We start from the raw sequence: 22,825 nt of genomic DNA, 5'->3' as shown, positions 1-22,825 counted from the left end.
AGGGCCTTTGTCAGAACCCGATGGTCACTTTGACAGAGTTCCTCTGTGGAGATGGTTGTCATTCTGGAAGGTTCTCTCATCTCTGCAGTACTCCAACAATCAGGCCTTTATGCTAGAGTGGCCAGACGGAAGCCACTCAGAAAGCGGCACGACAGCGCGCTTGGAGTTTGCCAAAAGGCACCTAAAGGACTCTCAGATCATGAGAAACAAGATTCTCTGGTCTGATGAAACCAAGATTGAACTCTTTGGCCTGAATGCCAAGCGTCACGTCTGGAGGAAACCTGGCACAATCCCTTACGGTGAAGCATGGTGGTGGCGGCAGCATCATGCTGTGGGGAGGTTTTTCAGCGGAAGGGACTGGGAGACTAGTCAGGATCGAGGGGAAAGATGAGATCCTTGAATTACCGATATGTAGATACTTGAATCAAAGCCTCAAAGACTTTTCCTCGATGTCAACGTGAGTGTCTTGCAAAACATTCCCAAATCCTACTGATATCAAGGGGTCTTCATTAGGGCACACAATGCACACTAGTTTGTTATTGGACACGTCCAGCCTTCCTGTTACAGTCCGTTTTCTTCAGTTTGGTGCCTAATGAACACCTTGGGTGTATTCACTAGTCGGTACTACCTGAATTTAGGGTTTAAACAGGGTGGTACTACCTGAAGTTAGGGTTTAAACCGGGTGGTACTACCTGAATTTAGGGTTTAAACAGGGTGGTACTTCCTGAAGTTAGGGTTTAAACGGGGTGGTACTACCTGAATTTAGGGTTGAAACAGAGTGTTATTACCAGGGCTGTGGTGGTCATGAAATTTTGTCAGCCTTTATTGTCATGCTAAGTCTCACGGTAATTTACATCAATGAACATAAGCATGTTTAGCATCTCCAGACCCCCATGCATTCAAGCCGCATACGGTCTGCCGAGGCACACCTTTGGAACATCAATAGGACATTGACTATAATTGTAGGCTAACTCTGTACGCCGCCCTGCGCAACCAATGAACCAACAGCATCGCCTAGGCCTATACGTTCTCTCCCAGACTCATGGATAGTAAATATTGGGGCAAAGCATCAGGTAACCTGTCCACCCAGTATACATAGTAATACAGTCCACACTCAAAAGGTGATTACTATCATTTGTTTAACATTGGAGTACAGGCTAGACCAGGGATGGGCTACTGTGATGGGGGTGGGGGCCCTAACAAATCAGAACTCATCATGAGTACCCACAACCCCCCTGTTTTAAATATGTTTTAAAGTTCAGTTCCTGGAATTCTGCACATTTTTTGCCACAGGATGTTGAGAATATGTTTCCATTTTAAGGCAAGTTTCCTGCAATTTTACACATTTTTCTCCATGGGGCGTAGAGAAGATTTAGCAATTTCAACTGAGTTCCTAAAAAAATATACAGCACCAGTCAAATATTTGGACACGCCTACTCATTCAAGGGGTTTTTCTTTATTGTTACTATTTTCTACACGGTACAATAATAGTCTAGACATCAACACTGTGAAATAACACATATGGAATCATGTAGTAACCAAAAAAGTGTTAAACAAATCAAAATATATTTTATTTTTTTAATTCTTCAAAGTAGCCATCCTTTGCCTTGATGACAGCTTTGCACACTCTTGGCATTCTCTCAACCAGCTTCACCTGGAATGCTTTTCCAACAGTCTTGAAGGAGTTCCCACATATGCTGAGTATTTGTTGGCTGCTTTTCCTTCATTCTGCGGTACAACTCATCCCAAACCATCTGAATTGGGTTGAGGTCGTGTGATTGTGGAGGCCAGGTCATCTGATGCACCACCCCATCACTCTCCTACTTTGTCAAATAGCCCTTGCAAAACCTGGAGGTGTGTTGGGTAATTGTCCTGATGAAAAACAAATTATAGTCCCACTAAGTGTACCCCAGATGGGATAGTGTATCGCTGCAGAATGGTAGCCATGTTGGTGCCTTGAATTCTACATAAATCACAGAGTGTCACCAGCAAAACACCCCCACACTGGAATTTTACTGAGGTCATGACTAACGACTGACGGTTTGGCTGTAATATGGTCATTACAACAGCCCCTAGTCAAAGACTCAATCATGAACACTTCCTGACAGTTGTGACTGCTTTGCGTGATGTATGGTTATCTCTACCTTCTTGCCCTTTGTGCTGTTGTCTGTGTCCAATAATGTTTGTACCATGTTTTGTGCTGCTACCATGTTGTGTTGCTACCATGTTGTTGTCATGTTGTGTTACTCCCAAGTTGTACTGTCATGTGTTGCTGCCTTGTTATGTTGTCTTAGGTGTCTTCATGTAATGTTGTGGGGTCTCTCTTTATGTAATGTTGTGTAGTCTCTCTTTATGTAATGTTGTGTGGTCTCTCTTTATGTAATGTTGTGTGGTCTCTCTTTATGTAATGTTGTGTGGTCTCTTTATGTAATGTTGTGGGGTCTCTCTTTATGTAATGTTGTGGGGTCTCTCTTTATGTAATGTTGTGTGGTCTCTCTTTATGTAATGTTGTGTGGTCTCTCTTTATGTAATGTTGTGGGGTCTCTCTTTATGTAATGTTGTGTGGTCTCTCTTTATGTAATGTTGTGGGGTCTCTCTTTATGTAATGTTGTGTGGTCTCTCTTGTTGTGATGTTGTGTAGTCTCTCTTTATGTGATGTTGTGTAGTCTCTCTTTATGTAATGTTGTGGGGTCTCTCTTTATGTAATGTTGTGTGGTCTCTCTTTATGTAATGTTGTGTGGTCTCTCTTTATGTAATGTTGTGTGGTCTCTTTATGTAATGTTGTGTGGTCTCTCTTTATGTAATGTTGTGTGGTCTCTCTTTATGTAATGTTGTGTGGACTCTCTTTATGTAATGTTGTGTGGTCTCTCTTTATGTAATGTTGTGTGGACTCTCTTTATGTAATGTTGTGTGGTCTCTCTTTATGTAATGTTGTGTGGTCTCTCTTTCTTTACGTAATGTTGTGTGGTCTCTCTTTATGTAATGTTGTGTGGTCTCTCTTTATGTAATGTTGTGTGGTCTCTCTTTATGTAATGTTGTGTGGTCTCTCTTTATGTAATGTTGTGTGGTCTCTTTATGTAATGTTGTGTGGTCTCTCTTTATGTAATGTTGTGTGGTCTCTCTTTATGTAATGTTGTGTGGTCTCTCTTTATGTAATGTTGTGTGGTCTCTCTTTATGTAATGTTGTGGGGTCTCTCTTTATGTAATGTTGTGTGGTCTCTCTTTATGTAATGTTGTGTGGTCTCTCTTTATGTAATGTTGTGTGGTCTCTCTTTATGTAATGTTGTGTGGTCTCTCTTTATGTAATGTTGTGTGGTCTCTCTTTATGTAATGTTGTGTGGTCTCTCTTTATGTAATGTTGTGGGGTCTCTCTTTATGTAATGTTGTGTGGTCTCTCTTTATGTAATGTTGTGTGGTCTCTCTTTATGTAATGTTGTGTGGTCTCTCTTTATGTAATGTTGTGTGGTCTCTCTTTATGTAATGTTGTGTGGTCTCTTTATGTAATGTTGTGTGGTCTCTCTTTATGTAATGTTGTGTGGTCTCTTTATGTAATGTTGTGGGGTCTCTCTTTATGTAATGTTGTGTGGTCTCTCTTTATGTAATGTTGTGGGGTCTCTCTTTATGTAATGTTGTGTGGTCTCTCTTTATGTAATGTTGTGTGGTCTCTCTTGTTGTGATGTTGTGTAGTCTCTCTTTATGTAATGTTGTGTGGTCTCTCTTGTTGTGATGTATATTTTGTTCTACATCTATATGTCATTTGTTTTTTATTTTTGTGTTTTTAATCCGAGGCCCCACAGGAGGTATTTAGCCTTTTGGTCAGCCGTCATTGTAAATAAGAATTTGTTCTTAACTGACTTGACTAGTTAAATAAAGGTTAAATAAATAAAATAAAATAAAAGTTACTACCGGAATTTAGGATTAGGCTTGCTATAGTGTGGTCTAATGAACACACCCCAGCAAATGGTACTGTAGATTTCCTCATGAACAAGGACATGGTCTTCAAGCAGTTTGCCAGAGACTGTGTTCATTAGTATTCATGATGTGGAGGAGGATGCAACGTAACCTCTCAGGGTGTATCGCTCGTATCATATTTGTTATCCCCACCCTGTGACCCACATGGGCTGAGAAGGTGCTGGCACAGCTGGCAACAACCCTCTGAGCATACGACCCTCCAGCTGGACAAACCCCTCCCAAATGGCACCCTATTCCCTACATAGTGCACTACTTTTTTTTTTACCAGAGCCCACCCAATTCCCTACACAGTGAAACCCTACTCCCTGCATTGTGAATCCCTACTCCCTGCATTGTGAATCCCTACTCCCTGCATTGTGAATCCCTACTCCCTGCATTGTGAATCCCTATTCCCTACATTGTGAATCCCTATTCCCTACATGGTGAAACCCTATTCCCTACATTGTGAATCCCTACATAGTGAAACCCTATCCCCTACATAGTGAAGCACTATTCCCTACATAGTGAAACCCTACCCCCTACATAGTGAAACCCTATTCCCTACATAGTGAAGCCCTATTCCCTACATAGTGAAACCCTATCCCCTACATAGTGAAGCCCTATTCCCTACATAGTGAAACCCTATCCCCTACATAGTGAAGCCCTATTCCCTACATAGTGAAGCCCTATTCCCTACATAGTGAAACCCTACCCCCTACATAGTGAAACCCTATCCCCTACATAGTGAAACCCTATCCCCTACATAGTGAAGCCCTATTCCCTACATAGTGAAACCCTATCCCCTACATAGTGAAACCCCACCCCCTACATAGTGAAACCCTACCCCCTACATAGTGAAACCCTATCCCCTACATAGTGAAGCCTTATTCACTACATAGTGAAACCCTATCCCCTACATAGTGAAACCCTATCCCCTACATAGTGAAACCATATCCCCTACATAGTGAAGCCTTATTCCCTACATAGTGAAACCCTACCCCCTACATAGTGAAACCCTACCCCCTACATAGTGCACTACTTTTAGAACAGAGTTCCATTAGGGATACAATCACAGTTTCACCCAGAGAGAGAAGGGCCTATAGCCTGAGGAGCCCTGGAATGAACACACACACAGAGAAGGGCCTATAGCCTGAGGAGCCCTGGAATGAACACACACACACACACCCAGAGAGAAGGGCCTATAGCCTGAGGAGCCCTGGAATGAACACACACACACACACACAGAGAGAAGGGCCTATAGCCTGAGGAGCCCTGGAATGAACACACACACACACACACACACACACACACACACACACCCAGAGAGAGGGGCCTATAGCCTGAGGAGCCCTGGAATGAACACACACACACACACCCAGAGAGAGGGGCCTATAGCCTGAGGAGCCCTGGAATGAACACACACACACATGCACCCAGAGAGAAGGGCCTATAGCCTGAGGAGCCCTGGAATGAACACACACACACACACACACAGGAATGCAACACAGGCACTTAAGCACACAGACACCAACACGTTGGAGGCGATCGGGTCTCTCATTAAGACTGTTTGAATCTATTAACATTCACATCCTGGCGTGTGAAGATATGTCAAGGTCTTCGTTATCACGTGGTGAAACCACCAAGGTTTTAGTCATCACCACCAACACAACAAAAACAGAGCTTGTTTCTCAGTGTGAAATAGGGAGCAGGGTCACAAACAAATGCAAATTCTCTGATTTTAAACACTGAGAAACTAATGTCTGTGTAAAACAACCTAATAATCACCATAATGCCAAAAAAGTGCTATATTTTGCCTGAACTAGAGAGGGAGGCCAAATGCTCTTATTTCATACACTGAGAAACACATTTCTGTCAAAGCCTTCATGTTTCACTGGCTTCAGGCCCTGGGGGTGGTTTTCAGTGTCAGCTGTAATGTCATTTCAGTAAGTCCCACTGTAGTATCCTGCTACTTACTGCAGGGCCATCCAAGGGACCGGGTGGTCTGGGAGAGGGAGAGGGGGAGGGGGAGTGAGTTGTTACGTACACCACCACCAGAACAAGGGCAGAGGAGCCAAAGCTATGACTATGTAACAAAAGACGTCTTATTCCCTATATAGTGCACTACTTTTGACCATAGCCCTGTGGTGTAAGTAGTGCACTTTATTAGGAAATAGGGTACCATTTAGAGCGCAAACGTCATGACGGAACCCAGTCCTTTATTGGGTCATCGTCATCCAGCAGCTAAAAATATCACGTTACAGAGGAGGAAGTTCAGGCATTTAGAATCAAATGTGAAGTAGCGCTTTATAGTTATGTGATGACATCACGTGCTACGTGTACCGTCAAAATGATTTAGCGATCATAGTTTGCGTCACGTGTCGCAATAAAGAAAGTTCAACAAAAGAAAAATGCACCGCTGTCGAAACAAGAGACTAAATGTGTCTTGATCTTTAGAAAATGTATCCTATATCTGGCATTTTATTACACATATCGCAATTATTATTTTTGCCACATTGCTTTTGTCGATTAATCCTGGGTCAATGGAAACCTGCCTATTGTGTATTTAAGAGGAGGAAGTTCAGTCAGTCACTGTGTACCAGGAGATTTTCTACATCATAACTCAAGAGATGAGGGAGATGTAGTGCGCTATGTAGGGCATAGGGTGTCATTTGGGACATAACATTTAGTTGTTTTAACGAAGTGTCATAAACTAGGTTTCCATCCAATTTACGACAGATTTACATGAAAATATTCAAAAATCTGCATAAAACAATACCCGCATTTTCCCCACCAGAGATGTGTTTCCATCAAACAGACCCATTGCGGATTAAAAGGCTGTGGGTGAAGACGTCGTGCACATAAACAATAACTTTTGTGGTTAATTGACATTGTACTGAATGAAAAAAAATGGGTTTCCATCGCATTTTCAACTCTACTGATGGTTTTGTCACAAACTGTTGTGTTAAACAGCAAACGTGCCCACTCTGGTCTTCACACGTGCGTTCTAGCCAACAGCTGGCAGATAACAGTGCTGGTAGGCTACCTGCATTTTGAAATGATTCTGGATAAGAGCGATATATTTGTTTTATATTTGTTTTATTTGTCAAACAGCAGCCAAGCATCATCATGTCACCAGGATAAGATATTTATTGGAAAGGAGCATCAAGCTCATCATGTGCACTTTCACCACCCTGTGAAGTTCATGATCATTGATTTAATATGTAGCCTAATAAACTGCACGGACCAAACACATATCATCGCGTGACTCCACGTTTACTTCAATATGATGGTTATTAAATCAATACTTGCGCATAAAGGCGTTTCCACCGCTATGTCTCGCATAATTAACTTTACCGACACAAAAAGATCCCGCCATGTCCAACGAACAAATTGTCTGTCAGCAATTAAACTAGACACACAAATGCTCCTGTTGACTGGGCCTCCTTCAGAGCGCTAAGAAACAAATACACAGGATTGATCAGGAAGTCCAAATCAGATGACAATTTAAATACAGTCACAGAACCTAAACAACCCTACCAAGTTCTGGAAGCTAATCAAATCAGTGTCAGAATCTAATATATCCTCTGGCCTTCCTGACCATTTAATGATGGATTCTAATGAAGTGAAGGATAAAGCCCATATTGTAGGGGTTTTTAACAAGCACTTCATATCTGCTGGTTCAGTTGTTGATAATGGTGGGGCCCAGGCCTCTAATGTCAGCTCTGTTACAGTCAACTATGATATAGGCCCTCATGTCAACCATTTGAACTTTGAGCCTGTTTCTTATACTGAGGTCTATAAAGAACTAAAGACAATAGACACTAAAACGTCTGCCGGTCCAGACAACAGCTGGTATTATAGCAGCTAGCAGCTGGTATTATCACAGAACCTGTGGCTCACATTTTCAACTTGAGTCTCTTGACCAATTCCATACCCAGCATTTGTAAATCAGTTTATGTCCTCCCACTGCTAAAAGGGTGGAGATCCCTCAGATGCCAATAACTATCGTCCCATCTCTAAACTCCATATCCTGGCCAAAGTCTATGAATCCCTAGTGAACTCACAGTTAAAAAAACGTCTTAATTGAAAAGAACATACTGAGTGGGGTTCAGTCTGGATTTAGATCGGGGCACAGCACCACACCTGCAGCTATGGCAGTAGCAAACAACATCATTAATACACTTGATAAAAAGCAACATTGTGCTGTCATTTGATTCAGTTGACCATTAATTGTTGCTAGCTAGACTCAGAAACATTGGTCTCAGTGAAGGGGCAGTAAATTGGTTTAGGAACTATATTTCTGACAGAACACAATGTGTTATATACTGACAATCACAAGTCTAGCTTTCTAGAGATTAATAGAGGTGTGCCCCAGGGTTCCATTTTAGCTCCTGTGTTGTTCTCAATGTTTGTCAATGATTTGGGAAATGGGATGCAACCAGCAAAGTTACATCTATATGCAGATGTGCAGTTATATATTCATGTGCTCCTTCTCTGGTTCAGGCTGTTGAAGAGCTCCAGACTGCTTTTCAGTCACTGCAGGCCTCCCTTTATGGTCTCAAACTGGTCTTGAAAGTACAAAAAAACTAAATTCATGACCTTTATCAGAGCTAGAACTCTGCCAGAGAACGTTAGCATTGTCACTTCTGGTGGCTTATCCACTGAAAAAGTGTCATCCTACAAATAACTAGGCATCTGGTTGGATGACAAGTTGTCCTTTAAAGTTCATGTTGATAATCTTGTGACAAAGCTTAAATTGAAATTTGGTTTTTAGTTTCGTAATAAGGCTTGCTTCCTGCTTATGGCTAGAAAGAAGCTTGTTCAGGCCACTGATTATGGTGACTTGTTGTATATACATGCTGCCTCCTCTGTCTAACAGAGACTGAACTCTTTTATCATGCAGCCTCCTCTGTCTTACAGAGACTGGACTATGTTTATCATGCAGCCTCTTCCGTCTTAGAGACTGGACTCTGTTTATCATGCAGCCTCCTCCATCTTAGAGACTGGACTCTGTTTATCATGCAGCTTATTCCGTCTTAGAGACTGGACTCTGTTTATCATGCAGCCTCCTCCATCTTAGAGACTGGACTCTGTTTATCATGCAGCCTCCTCTGTCTTACAGAGACTGGACTCAGTTTATCATGCAGCTTCTTCCGTCTTAGAGACTGAACTCTGTTTATCATGCAGCCTCCTCTGTCTTACAGAGACTGGACTATGTTTATCATGCAGCTTCTTCCGTCTTAGAGACTGGACTCTGTTTATCATGCAGCTTCTTCCGTCTTAGAGACTGGACTCTGTTTATCATGCAGCTTCTTCCATCTTAGAGACTGGACTCTGTTTATCATGCAACTTCTTCCGTCTTAGAGACTGGACTCTGTTTATCATGCAGCTTCTTCCGTCTTAGAGACTGAACTCTGTTTATCATGCAGCCTCCTCTGTCTTACAGAGACTGGACTATGTTTATCATGCAGCCTCTTCCGTCTTAGAGACTGGACTCTGTTTATCATACAGCCTCTTCCATCTTAGAGTCTGGACTCTGTTTATCATGCAGCCTCTTCTGTCTTAGAGACTGGACTCTGTTTATCATGCAGCCTCCTCTATCTTAGAGACTGCACTCTGTTTATCATGCAGCCTCTTCCGTCTTAGAGACTGGACTCTGTTTATCATGCAGCCTCTTCTGTCTTAGAGACTGGACTCTGTTTATCATGCAGCCTCTTCCATCTTAGAGACTGGACTCTGTTTATCATGCAGCCTCTTCCATCTTAGAGTCTGGACTCTGTTTATCATGCAGCCTCTTCCGTCTTAGAGTCTGGACTCTGTTTATCATGCAGCCTCTTCTGTCTTAGAGACTGGACTCTGTTTATCATGCAGCCTCTTCCATCTTAGAGAGACTGGACTCTGTTTATCATGCAGCCTCTTCCATCTTAGAGTCTGGACTCTGTTTATCATGCAGCCTCTTCTGTCTTAGAGACTGGACTCTGTTTATCATGCAGCCTCCTCTATCTTAGAGACTGCACTCTGTTTATCATGCAGCCTCTTCCGTCTTAGAGACTGGACTCTGTTTATCATGCAGCCTCTTCCGTCTTAGAGACTGGACTCTGTTTATCATGCAGCCTCCTCTGTCTTACAGAGACTGGACTATGTTTATCATGCAGCCTCTTCCGTCTTAGAGACTGGACTCTGTTTATCATGCAGCCTCCTCCATCTTAGAGACTGGACTCTGTTTATCATGCAGCTTCTTCCGTCTTAGAGACTGGACTCTGTTTATCATGCAGCCTCCTCCATCTTAGAGACTGGACTCTGTTTATCATGCAGCTTCTTCCATCTTAGAGACTGGAATCTGTTTATCATGCAGCTTCTTCCGTCTTAGAGACTGGACTCAGTTTATCATGCAGCTTCTTCCGTCTTAGAGACTGAACTCTGTTTATCATGCAGCCTCCTCTGTCTTACAGAGACTGGACTATGTTTATCATGCAGCTTCTTCCGTCTTAGAGACTGGACTCTGTTTATCATGCAGCTTCTTCCGTCTTAGAGACTGGACTCTGTTTATCATGCAGCTTCTTCCATCTTAGAGACTGGACTCTGTTTATCATGCAGCTTCTTCCGTCTTAGAGACTGGACTCTGTTTATCATGCAGCTTCTTCCGTCTTAGAGACTGAACTCTGTTTATCATGCAGCCTCCTCTGTCTTACAGAGACTGGACTATGTTTATCATGCAGCCTCTTCCGTCTTAGAGACTGGACTCTGTTTATCATACAGCCTCTTCCATCTTAGAGTCTGGACTCTGTTTATCATGCAGCCTCTTCTGTCTTAGAGACTGGACTCTGTTTATCATGCAGCCTCCTCTATCTTAGAGACTGCACTCTGTTTATCATGCAGCCTCTTCTGTCTTAGAGACTGGACTCTGTTTATCATGCAGCCTCTTCTGTCTTAGAGACTGGACTCTGTTTATCATGCAGCCTCTTCCATCTTAGAGACTGGACTCTGTTTATCATGCAGCCTCTTCCATCTTAGAGTCTGGACTCTGTTTATCATGCAGCCTCTTCCGTCTTAGAGTCTGGACTCTGTTTATCATGCAGCCTCTTCTGTCTTAGAGACTGGACTCTGTTTATCATGCAGCCTCTTCCATCTTAGAGAGACTGGACTCTGTTTATCATGCAGCCTCTTCCATCTTAGAGAGACTGGACTCTGTTTATCATGCAGCCTCTTCCATCTTAGAGTCTGGACTCTGTTTATCATGCAGCCTCTTCTGTCTTAGAGACTGGACTCTGTTTATCATGCAGCCTCCTCTATCTTAGAGACTGCACTCTGTTTATCATGCAGCCTCTTCCGTCTTAGAGACTGGACTCTGTTTATCATGCAGCCTCTTCCGTCTTAGAGACTGGACTCTGTTTATCATGCAGCCTCCTCTATCTTAGAGTCTGGACTCTGTTTATCATGCAGCTTCTTCCGTCTTAGAGACTGGACACTGTTTATCATGCAGCCTCTTCTGTCTTAGAGACTGGACTCTGTTTATCATGCAGCCTCCTCTATCTTAGAGACTGCACTCTGTTTATCATGCAGCCTCTTCCGTCTTAGAGACTGGACTCTGTTTATCATGCAGCCTCTTCCGTCTTAGAGACTGGACTCTGTTTATCATGCAGCCTCCTCTATCTTAGAGTCTGGACTCTGTTTATCATGCAGCTTCTTCCGTCTTAGAGACTGGACACTGTTTATCATGCAGCCTCTTCCATCTTAGAGACTGGACTCTGTTTATCATGCAGCCTCTTCCATCTTAGAGTCTGGACTCTGTTTATCATGCAGCCTCTTCTGTCTTAGAGACTGAACTCTGTTTATCATCCTTTGAGCTAGGTAACAGATCTTTCACCTGGGTAACAGATCTTTCACCTGGGTAACAGATCTTTCATCTGGGTAACAGATCTTTGAGCTGGGTAACAGATCTTTCACCTGGGTAACAGATCTTTCACCTGGGTAACAGATCTTTCACCTTGGTAACAGATCTTTGAGCTGGGTAACAGACCTTTGAGCTGGGTAACAGATCTTTCACCTGGGTAACAGATCTTTCACCTGGGTAACAGATCTTTGAGCTGGGTAACAGATCTTTGAGCTAGGAAACAGGAAGTAATAGTTTAACTCCGACCGTCCAACTCTTGACAATAAAAAAAAAGGGACACATTTTTGTTCAGAAAACCTTTAATTGTAATTAGAATTACTTATAATGACATATTTCAATAAATATTTAGTTATATACATTTACAGCAGAAATTGTACATTCCTTTTTTCTTCAAATTGCTCACATTTTTGTACAAGCCAAAAATATCTGCCATTGTAATTATATTCATGCAAAATATTCAGTGTTTTCACATTTTAATGAAAAATAAAAAGGATTTGCTGAACTTTTTTCCTTCTTCTGAAGTGCACTCTTGGATTATTATCATAACTGTAATTAGCAAATCAAGATGTGCACTTTGTGCCAATACACAATATTTAAGCAAGTAAAACAAAATTAAGGCCATTCCAACTTGTGCTAAAAAAGAATAAAAATACCTAAATAAAAAAAGTTTCAATTTTTGTGTACAGTTCAGTTCATGACTGGTTATTTGTGTCCATCTCTATCACTGGGTGGTGAGTGCATCACCACAACCAGGGCATCTGATATATAAAAATACAATAAACAGAATCAAACAACTGTTGCAATTACTAACAAATCATAACATGCTAGTTGAATTTCATACTTTTAAAATGTTCATATTGCTCTGTCCTATATGCCAAATATTATATGAACTTCCTTCATTGTCAATAATATTTGACATTATGATAGGTCAGGTTGATATGAAGGGTAGGAATCCTATCTGTTCAATGGAGGGTTTCCCCCATCAGTGAACATTCTAACCACTTCCATACTTTGAACATTGAATTGCTGAGTAGTCAAGTTAAACATACAATTCTTGTTGTAGAATGTGTCAGTGTTCTAGAATACGTCAGACCTTGTTGACGTTGTCTATTCAGAGCAGTAAGTGTCATTTCCATCTTGAATAACATAATAAACAAAGTAAGCCTTGTCCGAGCCCCTGCCCCTTGTCCCGTAGGGCAGGAGCCTATCAGGGTCAGGGTAAATTCCAGAAATTCAATTCCAATTCAATTCCTTCTTCCTATTCATGTCCCATGTATTCAATTCAAATTCCAGGACAATCCTCAATTGAATTAAAATTCAATTTAAATTGGAATTGACCCCAACCCTGGAGCCTATCTCCTGTTTCTGTAGCATGAGGCAGCTTGATGTACAAGTATACGCCCTGGACAGGGCGCTAGTAATAATGCACCTTAATAAGCAATTGGTTACAGTAAATCCATATAGCATTGTCCCAAGTGCAGTGATCCTTCTCATGGTCGGGGCATAGAGTTCAATCCATAACTATTGAATGTATGAGTGAATATCATGGTGGTTGAGTGGAGGTACATGATATGATTAGTTGCTAGTTCGTTGCATATTCAACACTGGGTAGCATTTTATTTAATGGATAGTTTTGTCTGAGGAAGTCAAAAACTGAGGAAAGATTCATGGTCAAAATCTGTGCTGAAATATTGTGGCCAAACGAATAACTATCAAATCTTTTGTCACTTTCAAAACGTATGATTACTGTGCTGATATTTTACCAATACGTTTTAACCCCCTTTAAGCAATGAACTTTTTTAAATGCATAGTTTTGGGTAAAGCATAATGTTATACATGTTGAAAGTTAATTTGCTGGGATAAAATAAAACTAATAGAAAAAAAGATAGCCCTTCAAATCAATTTTACCCCATCGACCGTGTCCGTGAAAACACACATCAATACGTTTTTGACAAATACTGCCTCAACTCGAAGGTATGAATTAGCGGAAGATAATATACATTTTAAGAAATAGTTGACCCCCCGAAATGTTAAATATGGTTCTAATCTCTTGTGCAAGTCCATCAAGCCTTAAACATCAAACCACCTCAAACTATCATTAACACATTCGAAAATCTATGACATGTTAAAAAAAGTAATGGATTACACTTTTCACGAAGAAGAAGAAGAAAACAGGGATGAAGAAGCAGAGAAAGTTTCATATCAAAATATATATAATATTGTTAATTGAATAGCATCATATTACCACAAAAAGAAATGGAAGCACTTTATCCACACACTGGAAAGTCAATGGAAAGAACTGAATCAATCTAAGTTACGACAACAAAACCTAAACAATATCCTGAACCAGTATATAATATTGTGTCCAAAGGTGTTCTGGCATCTTTCCCCTTATGACGTCATATTCAAAACCGAACCAGGAAGGCAATGATCATAGGTTAACAAAACACTTATCTGGTTTGGAATAAAAACCAAGTAGAGGAAAATAACATTTGGCAATGAAGTTAAATGTAAAAAAAAAACTCACTCGACAAGTGTTTATTTCCACTGTGTCCGAGTCTCCCATCCATGACAATGTGTCGCAGGCCATACTTCCTGCGGTAGCAGTAGTGTAGTCTTTATTTCTGGGGCTTGGTGACAGCACTTTAGGTTAGATAAACAATGTCCCAGAGGTGGGGCTACAGAGAGCAGAGAGTCTTAAATATGCAATATGAAAAGCCACTGTAGCTTGGCCTGCTTGTAGTTGAATGTGAATGTGTTTAGAATCATGGGCCTAGGAGGAGGGTGAATAGTTTACATTATGCTTGGGGATGTAGATATGAAGGCCTTGTGTGTGTATGTATGTTTGTATGTATGTATGTATGTATGTATGTGTGTATGTATATGTCCACCATTGGAAATATGAGCACTGTGATTTGTAATATCTGAGATTAAAAGCCTTGATGTCACACAAGTTCAAACCGATTTATGATAATGTTTTGTAAATGGTAAAGCTAATAAAAAAAATAATTGCATATATTAATTATTGCATAGAAAAGCTTGGTGAGAAGTCATGGATTTCAGTATCTTAAATCAAGCCTCTTGAATAAATGAATCAGCTACACAGAATCCTGTAGTTGTGTGAACTGTAAAATGTACTGTATGGTACACCAATGAGAAGAATGTGTTAATCATTGCTGTTAAAGTAGCAAACTTTTTCCCATGATTTTGAGTGAATATCTTTAGGCATATTTTGTAAATGATTTTAATATCACTTTTTTATTTTTTAAGCTACATTATTAATGTATGTATTAATATGTATCAATGGTAATAATTGTTAAGGTACAGTAGGTGTTTTCTTGTTAAATCTTAACTCACTGCATTTTTCCTCCATCGACCTGCCGGGTATCTTACTGTACCTGGGCAATAAACAATGAGCTACGAAAAGAACTAAACAAATGTTAACAGTATAGCTTCAATGAAATGAGTAGGAAGAATCAGGATTTTTGTAACGCTTTTCCACTCTAGATTTACTCTTAATTAATCATATTTTGATTGAAGTACCAAATCCTTAAAATAGCACATGAATACAGAAATCAAGAAATGCAACAATGACGATATGTGAATGATGGCAAATGTCCCTTTAGAATTAGACTTTAGAGTTCCCAAGAAGAGCTTGAGCTGATTACAGCAACGTGATGTATACTGAGCGCGTTAATTAAAAAACGATTTGCAATTATGAAATAAAGTTAAAGGCAGACAGAGGAACACGTTGACCACAGCGGTTAGAAACAATATAATATTATTTTGACTCATCAAGTTTCCTTCATATAGTTGATAGCAGCATCAACCACATCTCAGTTTCTGTTGAGGGCTCAGGGAGCGTTGACAAGTGCTTGCAACACACATTGAAGCTAATTGAGATATATAGGACATATTGCATATTGCATCACTTCATTCATGGAATCACTAAATCATCTTAGAATCATCTTAGAATCATCTTAGAATCATCTTAGAATCATCTTAGAATCATCTTAGAATCATCTTAGAATCCTCTTAGAATCATCTTAGAATCATCTTAGAATCATCTTAGAATCCTTTTAAAAATCCATCCCTCGTGTTCCATCCAGACGCCTGCCTTTCGAAGAAATAACCGTTTTTTAAAATGTATGATAGATATATACTATATTAGAGAAATAATCGTTTTTAAATGTATGATAGATATATACTATATTACAGTGCTGTATGTTTCACCAAATTCTCCTTCTTTATAATGCAGTATTTGTCTTCTTCGAGTTGCGAAATAAAACGAACACTTCTTAGAAGAGAATCTCTCGCTCTTTCTTTTTTTTTTTTTTATTCTCAGTTATCATAAATTCCAAAGCTCTTGAATGTATCGGTAAAAGTCGTAATATTTACTGATTTATCGTTTTGTAAATATTTTGCCACATTCATATATCATGCATTTTACTGCATTGCTATTGCACTGGTCCGGATTATTAGGGAGAAAAGAGGGAAAGAAAAGAAAATAACAAATATTGATAAATAACCTTTGCCAAGGCGATAGCCACCAAAAGCAAGTGAGCAAGTGAAGAGCGAGGAGTATTGGGGTTTGGGAGCAGGATGGTGTGGTATTGAACTCTCTCTCTTCCCTTGCTTACGTCATCTGGTGTACATCCGTGCTTCGGATGATCTTGTATACGAGCCAGTAGAAAATATTAAAAATGAGGAAGACTAGCGGGAAAGCCACGCGAGAGACCGTGTCGATCCTCTTCGCGCGGCCGATGAAGAGCTTGCGCATCTCTTCCACCGTTTTCTCCTGAGGGCCGGCAGTGGCGGTCGGGGCGTTGTTGTTGTTCCCTTTGATGGCCATGCCGTCTTTGGCCTGCAGGCAGGCAGGGCCCATGCCATAGGCGGTGAAGCTGAACCGGCCCTCACCGCCCTCATCCTCCTGTAACACAGCCAAATATTCATTCTGTTAGGAATTAAAAACCCCATTACACAATTGATATCCATGCCTGCTCTCTCTTTGTATACAGTATATCTTAAAGGCCCACCCCTTAAATTGTAATAACATACAACTTTGATAATCATAGTGGACCTTCAAGGAAAAGGCTCTGAACAGACTTAAATCATAGTGGACCTTCAAGGAAAAGGCTCTGAACAGACTTAAATCATAGTGGGCCATTAAGGAAAAGGCTCTGAACAGACTTTAATCATAGTGGACCTTCATGGAAAAGGCTCTGAACAGACTTAAATCATAGTGGGCCATTAAGGAAAAGGCTCTGAACAGACTTAAATCATAGTGGACCTTCATGGAAAAGGCTCTGAACAGACTTAAATCATAGTGGACCTTCAAGGAAAAGGCTCTGAACAGACTTAAATCATAGTGGGCCATTAAGGAAAAGGCTCTGAACAGACTTTAATCATAGTGGACCTTCAAGGAAAAGGCTCTTAACTGACTTAAATCATAGTGGGCCATTAAGGAAAAGGCTCTGAACAGACTTAAATCATAGTGGACCTTCATGGAAAAGGCTCTGAACAGACTTAAATCATAGTGGACCTTCAAGGAAAAGGCTCTGAACAGACTTAAATCATAGTGGGCCATTAAGGAAAAGGCTCTGAACAGACTTTAATCATAGTGGACCTTCAAGGAAAAGGCTCTGAACAGACTTAAATCATAGTGGACCTTCAAGGAAAAGGCTCTTAGCAGACTTAAATCATAGTGGACCTTTAAGTAAAGCAGAGACATATTAATGAACATAACGAGGCACATCATGTTGAGCATTAAATGTCAAAGTCCAACATGATTCACAGCAGTCTATCTCATGAACCATTGAAATGCATTGTGATGCATATGGTTTGCATGGGTGGACAATTCACATGTTTAGCTATGTCATCACTCAGAGTTAAGAGGCAAGGTTAGCATGTTATAAAGGACATGTTATCTCGATATCATACGTACACTACCAGTCAAAAGAACACCTGCTCATTCAAGGGTTTTTTCTTTATTTAAAAAAAAACTATTTTCCACATTTCAGAATAATAGTGAAGACATCAAAACTATGAAATAACACATATGGAATCACGTAGTAACCAAAAAAGTCTTAAAATATATGTTATATTTGAGATTCTTCAAATAGCCACCCTTTGCCTTGATGACAGCTTTGCACACTCTTGAAATGCATTTCAATTAACAGGTGTGCCTTGTTTAAAGTTAATTTGTGGAATTTCTTTCCTTCTTAATGTGTTTGAGCCAATCAGTTGTGTTGTGACAAGGTAGGGGTGGTGTACAGAAGATAGTCCATATTATGTCAAGAACAGCTCAAATAAGCAAAGAGAAACGTCAATCCATCATTACTTTAAGACATGAAGGTCAGTCAATACGGAACATTTCAAGAACTTTGAAAGTGCAGTCGCAAAATCCATCAAGCGCTATGATGAAACTGGCTCTCATGAGGACCGCCACAGGAAAGGAAGACCCAGAGTTACCTCTGCTGCAGAGGATAAATTAATTAGTTACCAGCCTCAGAAATTGCAGCCCAAAAAATGCTTCACAGAGTTCAAGTAACAGACACATCTCAACATCAACTGTTCAGAGGAGACTGTGTGAATCAGGCCTTCATGGTCGAATTGCTGCAAAGAAATAACTACTAAAGGAAACCAATAAGAAGAAGAGACTTGCTTGGGCCAAGAAACACGAGCAATGGACATTAGTCCTTTGGTCTAGAGTTTGTCCTTTGGTCTAGAGTCCAAATTGGAGAATTTTGGTTCCAACCGCCATGTCTTTGTGAGACGAGGTGTGGTGAACGTATGATCTCCGCATGTGTGGTTCCCACCGTGAAGCATGGAGGAGGAGGTGTGACGGTGTGGGGGTGCTTTGCTGGTGACACTGTCTGTGATTTATTTAGAATTAAAGGCACACTTAACCAGCATGGCTACCACATCATTCTGCAGCGATGTGCGATCCCATCTGGTTTGTGCTTAGTGGGACTATCATTTGTTTTTCAACAAGACAATTACCTAAAACACACCTTCAGGCTGTGTAAGGGCTATTTGACCAAGAAGGAGAGTGATGGAGTGCTGCATCAGATGACCTGGCCTCCACAATCACCTGACCTCAACCAAATTGAGATGGTTTGGTATGAGTCGGACTGCAGAGCGAAGAAAAAACACAGCCAACAAGTGCTCAGCATATGTGGGAACTCCTTCAAGACAGGTTGAAAAAGCATTCCAGGTGAAGCTGGTAGAGAGAATGCCAACAGTGTGCAAAGCTGTCATCAAGACAAAGGACGGCTATTTGAAGAATCTCAAATATAACATATATTTGTTTAACACTTCTTTCATTACTACATGATTCCACATGTGTTATTTCAAAGTTTTGATGTCTAGACTATTTATACTACAATGTAGAAAATAATAAAAATAAAGAAAAACCCTTGAATGATTTCATTACAGGTTAACACAATCCCTTCCTCCACAATACCTCATCACACACAAACAAACAATCAGGCTCCCTTATCTATCTTTGCCTGGTTTGAAAACATGTAAATGTAATCATTCAACACCTCCACTGCAAATTCAAATGGACAGGCGCACAGGCAGTGCTAAAATACAACCCTTCGTTTTCTAGGTTCCATTTGTAGACACCATATCCTCCTTCTGTCCTTGTCTTTATACCTGCTAATGTGTGTTGGGCTGAATGGAGGAACGCACACACACACACACACACACACACACACACACACACACACACACACACACACACACACACACACACACACACACACACACACACACACACACACACGCACACACACACACACACACGCACGCACGCACACACAAACACACACTCCTTTCTCCCTCATTTTGTATCGTCTCCTTCACTCCCCTGTTTTCCTATAACAGCGTCTGAAACGTCTAATGCTGGCTAGGTTGTGCGTCGACCTTCCCTTGTCCTTCAGCGACACTGGTCCACCATTTGTAAGTAATACAGATGCTCTGCCTCATTCCTCCTGCCGTATGATTAATGTGCTGGCTGGGGGATGTGACGTGGAGCAGTACAGGGAGGGGCGGGGCTGTGGAGGATGGCGTCCTCCCTGCGTCATTGTCTACGTCCCAAAACGGTATCCTACTCCCTACATAGTGCACTACCTATGGTCAAAAGTAGGGCACAGTGTAGGGAATAGGATGCCACTTGGGACGCAGCTATTTTCACATCGCCCGCCCGGCCACACAGGACCAGGCTGTCTGACTCATTACCCGGCTCCCTAATTCAACATCCCACCATTAATCCAGTAAACTGGGCAGAGACTCTTATTGTGAAGGGGAGATAAATAATGAGATATGAATGGGGAGCTAGGCCCTTTGGGTTTGTGGTGGTGAGGGAGACAATGTATGGCCTGGGATGAAAGGAGTATCAGGCTCACTCCTCCTCTCTCCTCCTCCCTCCTTCCCCCTTATGTATTTGCAATTTTAGAGAGAGGGAGAGAGAGAGAGAGAGAGAGAGAGAGAGAGAGAGTGAGAGAAAGATAGTGAGTGAGAGAGAGGTGACCAGTTGGTTTGTTGGTGTCTACTGTGACAGAGAGAGAGAGAGAGAGAGAGAGAGAGAGAGAGAGAGAGAGAGAGAGAGAGAGAGAGAGAGAGAGAGACAGAGACAGAGACAGAGACAGAGACAGAGACAGAGACAGAGACAGAGAGGTGACCGGTTGGTTGGTTGGTGTCTACTGAGACAGAGAGAGAAGGATCACTTGACTCCTCCATCCATCATGCTATTTGCTCATGATGGATGTTTTTACATCTCTTAGTGTGTGGTGATTAATGGCTGAGATTAAAGGGAACCGTAATGTCAACTAGTTGGTGGTTCCATCTTATGTTTTCTCTGAACAGTTGCTTTTGTATCGGTCGCGGTGTCATGACGCCTTGGAAAATAAAAATACTGATTTGCATAAAGTCGTTTTGGGGAGTGTCACAACTAACTATCATCAACATCTCCTCCAGGAGTTGGTGCCTTGCTGTTCATTTAATGATTTCCCAGAGCAATTTACACCCAATGCCAGCCAATACATGACCCTTTTCCAGTTGGATTTGTGTTCCTTTATTAAGATCGTGCCATCAAGCTTTTATTGTGAGGATAGTTATATCCTTCAGTACTAAAGGATCAGGAAGTCTGAGAAGAATGTTTAATGTTAAGGGCTGGTTTCCCGGACATAAAGTCAAATTAAATAAATACCCGCCTCTTCTTCTTTGAACAGGTTTCTTTGTTGTTGTCCAGGAAACCAGCCTCAAAGGTTCTATTTAAAACTAATGACATGTTGGTTTCCTGTTCCTATTGAGAGTAGATGGTTGCATAAAGACTCTGGGTTAGTCTGTGTTAAAGCCCCTCCTTCCATCATGAAGCCATTGACCTGGAATGATTAAACACATCATGATCTGTTTCTTCCTCCCTTGCTCTCTCTCTCTCTGACTCTCTCTCTCTCTGACTCTCTCTTTCCCTCTCGCACTCTGTCTCTCTCTCTCTTTCACTCTCTTGCTCTCTCTTTCACTCTCTCTCTCTCTCTCTCTCTCTCTCTCTCTCTCTCACACTCTCTCATTCACTCTCTCTCTCTCTCTCTCTCTCTCTCTCTTTTACTCTCTGACTCTCTGACTCTCTCTCTCTTGCTCTCTCTCTCTCTCTGTCTCTCCCCTCTCTTTCTCTCTCTCTCTCTCCCCCCATTTAAGGGTGAACAGTTGATTTTAATTACACATATAGGACCTTAATACTACACAATATATAGTTCAATATATAGTTCAATATATAGTTCAATATATAGTTCAATATATAGTTCAATATATAGTTCAATATATAGTTCAATATATAGTTCAATATAGAGTTCAATATATAGTTCAATATATAGTTCAATATAGAGTTCAATATATAGTTCAATATAGAGTTCAATATATAGTTCAATATATAGTTCAATATATAGTTCAATATATAGTTCAATATATAGTTCAATATATAGTTCAATATATAGTTCAATATAGAGTTCAATATATAGTTCAATATATAGTTCAATATATAGTTCAATATATAGTTCAATATAGAGTTCAATATATAGTTCAATATATAGTTCAATATAGAGTTCAATATATAGTTCAATATAGAGTTCAATATATAGTTCAATATATAGTTCAATATATAGTTCAATATATAGTTCAATATAGAGTTCAATATAGAGTTCAATATATAGTTCAATATATAGTTCAATATAGAGTTCAATATATAGTTCAATATATAGTTCAATATATAGTTCAATATATAGCCTACGGTGAACATATCGTACAGAAGTTCAATAACTTTGTTTTTGTTGTATGTATAATGTTGTACTTTGCAAAGAAACAATGAGTACAGGTAATTTTGCCCTGTCTTGTACTGCAGACACTGGCAGAGAGTAGCTTACACTTATTTACCTAGCTAATCCAGTCTCTTATCGCCCGTTGTTCTCAGACGTGGTAGTATAACCTCAGAACACACACACACACCCCTGAGACAATCCCGTGGGAAAGATTCCCCTTGAACAGTAGCTAATCAGGCCTAATGAGCTGATTATCCTGGATCAATCAGGAAGTGTGGTCCTAATAAGGCCCTGTCATCGTTAGCCAGCGGAACAGTGTATCTACAGTCTAGGGGTCACATCATGTCACCTAGTTATTAATATATCTCAGTTTGGACTACCAGCGCAGAGTGGATGGAGGAAACAGAAGACAGCTGACAGAAAATAGCTACCATGCACTTATCTTAGTTGTTTCCGGAACCTAATATTTTAGACTAGAGATTACTTCTTTTTTTTTGTTGCTTTTAGTGACTGCCTGGCCTGGGGGCATTGGCTGACTAGCATCACAAATGTGCCACGGACTTCTTTTTTAAAACCATGAGAAAAATCAAATGTGGAGTACAGTATGGAATACATGAATTAAAGATGCACTCTCAAAATGTTGTATAATTTCAGACAGTAG

General features: G+C 40.7%; 1 protein-coding gene across 2 annotated transcripts in view; it reads right to left on the bottom strand.

Moving 5' to 3' along the window:
* Positions 1–12,126: 12,126 nt before the first annotated feature.
* Positions 12,127–22,825, bottom strand: part of LOC110504553 (glycine receptor subunit alphaZ1) — a 96,332-nt gene continuing 85,633 nt past the window's right edge. For both annotated transcript variants that reach the window (XM_036969878.2, XM_036969880.2), the window contains one exon: positions 12,127–16,775. In XM_036969878.2, coding sequence (XP_036825773.1) covers positions 16,482–16,775 — 294 coding nt within the window. In that variant the 3' untranslated portion in view covers positions 12,127–16,481. The remainder of the gene's footprint in view (positions 16,776–22,825) is intronic.

The sequence above is a fragment of the Oncorhynchus mykiss genome, chromosome 25, assembly GCF_057628025.1.
Source record: "Oncorhynchus mykiss isolate SJ-2025 chromosome 25, ASM5762802v1, whole genome shotgun sequence".
Classification (NCBI taxonomy): Eukaryota; Metazoa; Chordata; class Actinopteri; order Salmoniformes; family Salmonidae; genus Oncorhynchus; species Oncorhynchus mykiss.
This window is presented reverse-complemented; position numbering and strand designations above follow the sequence as displayed.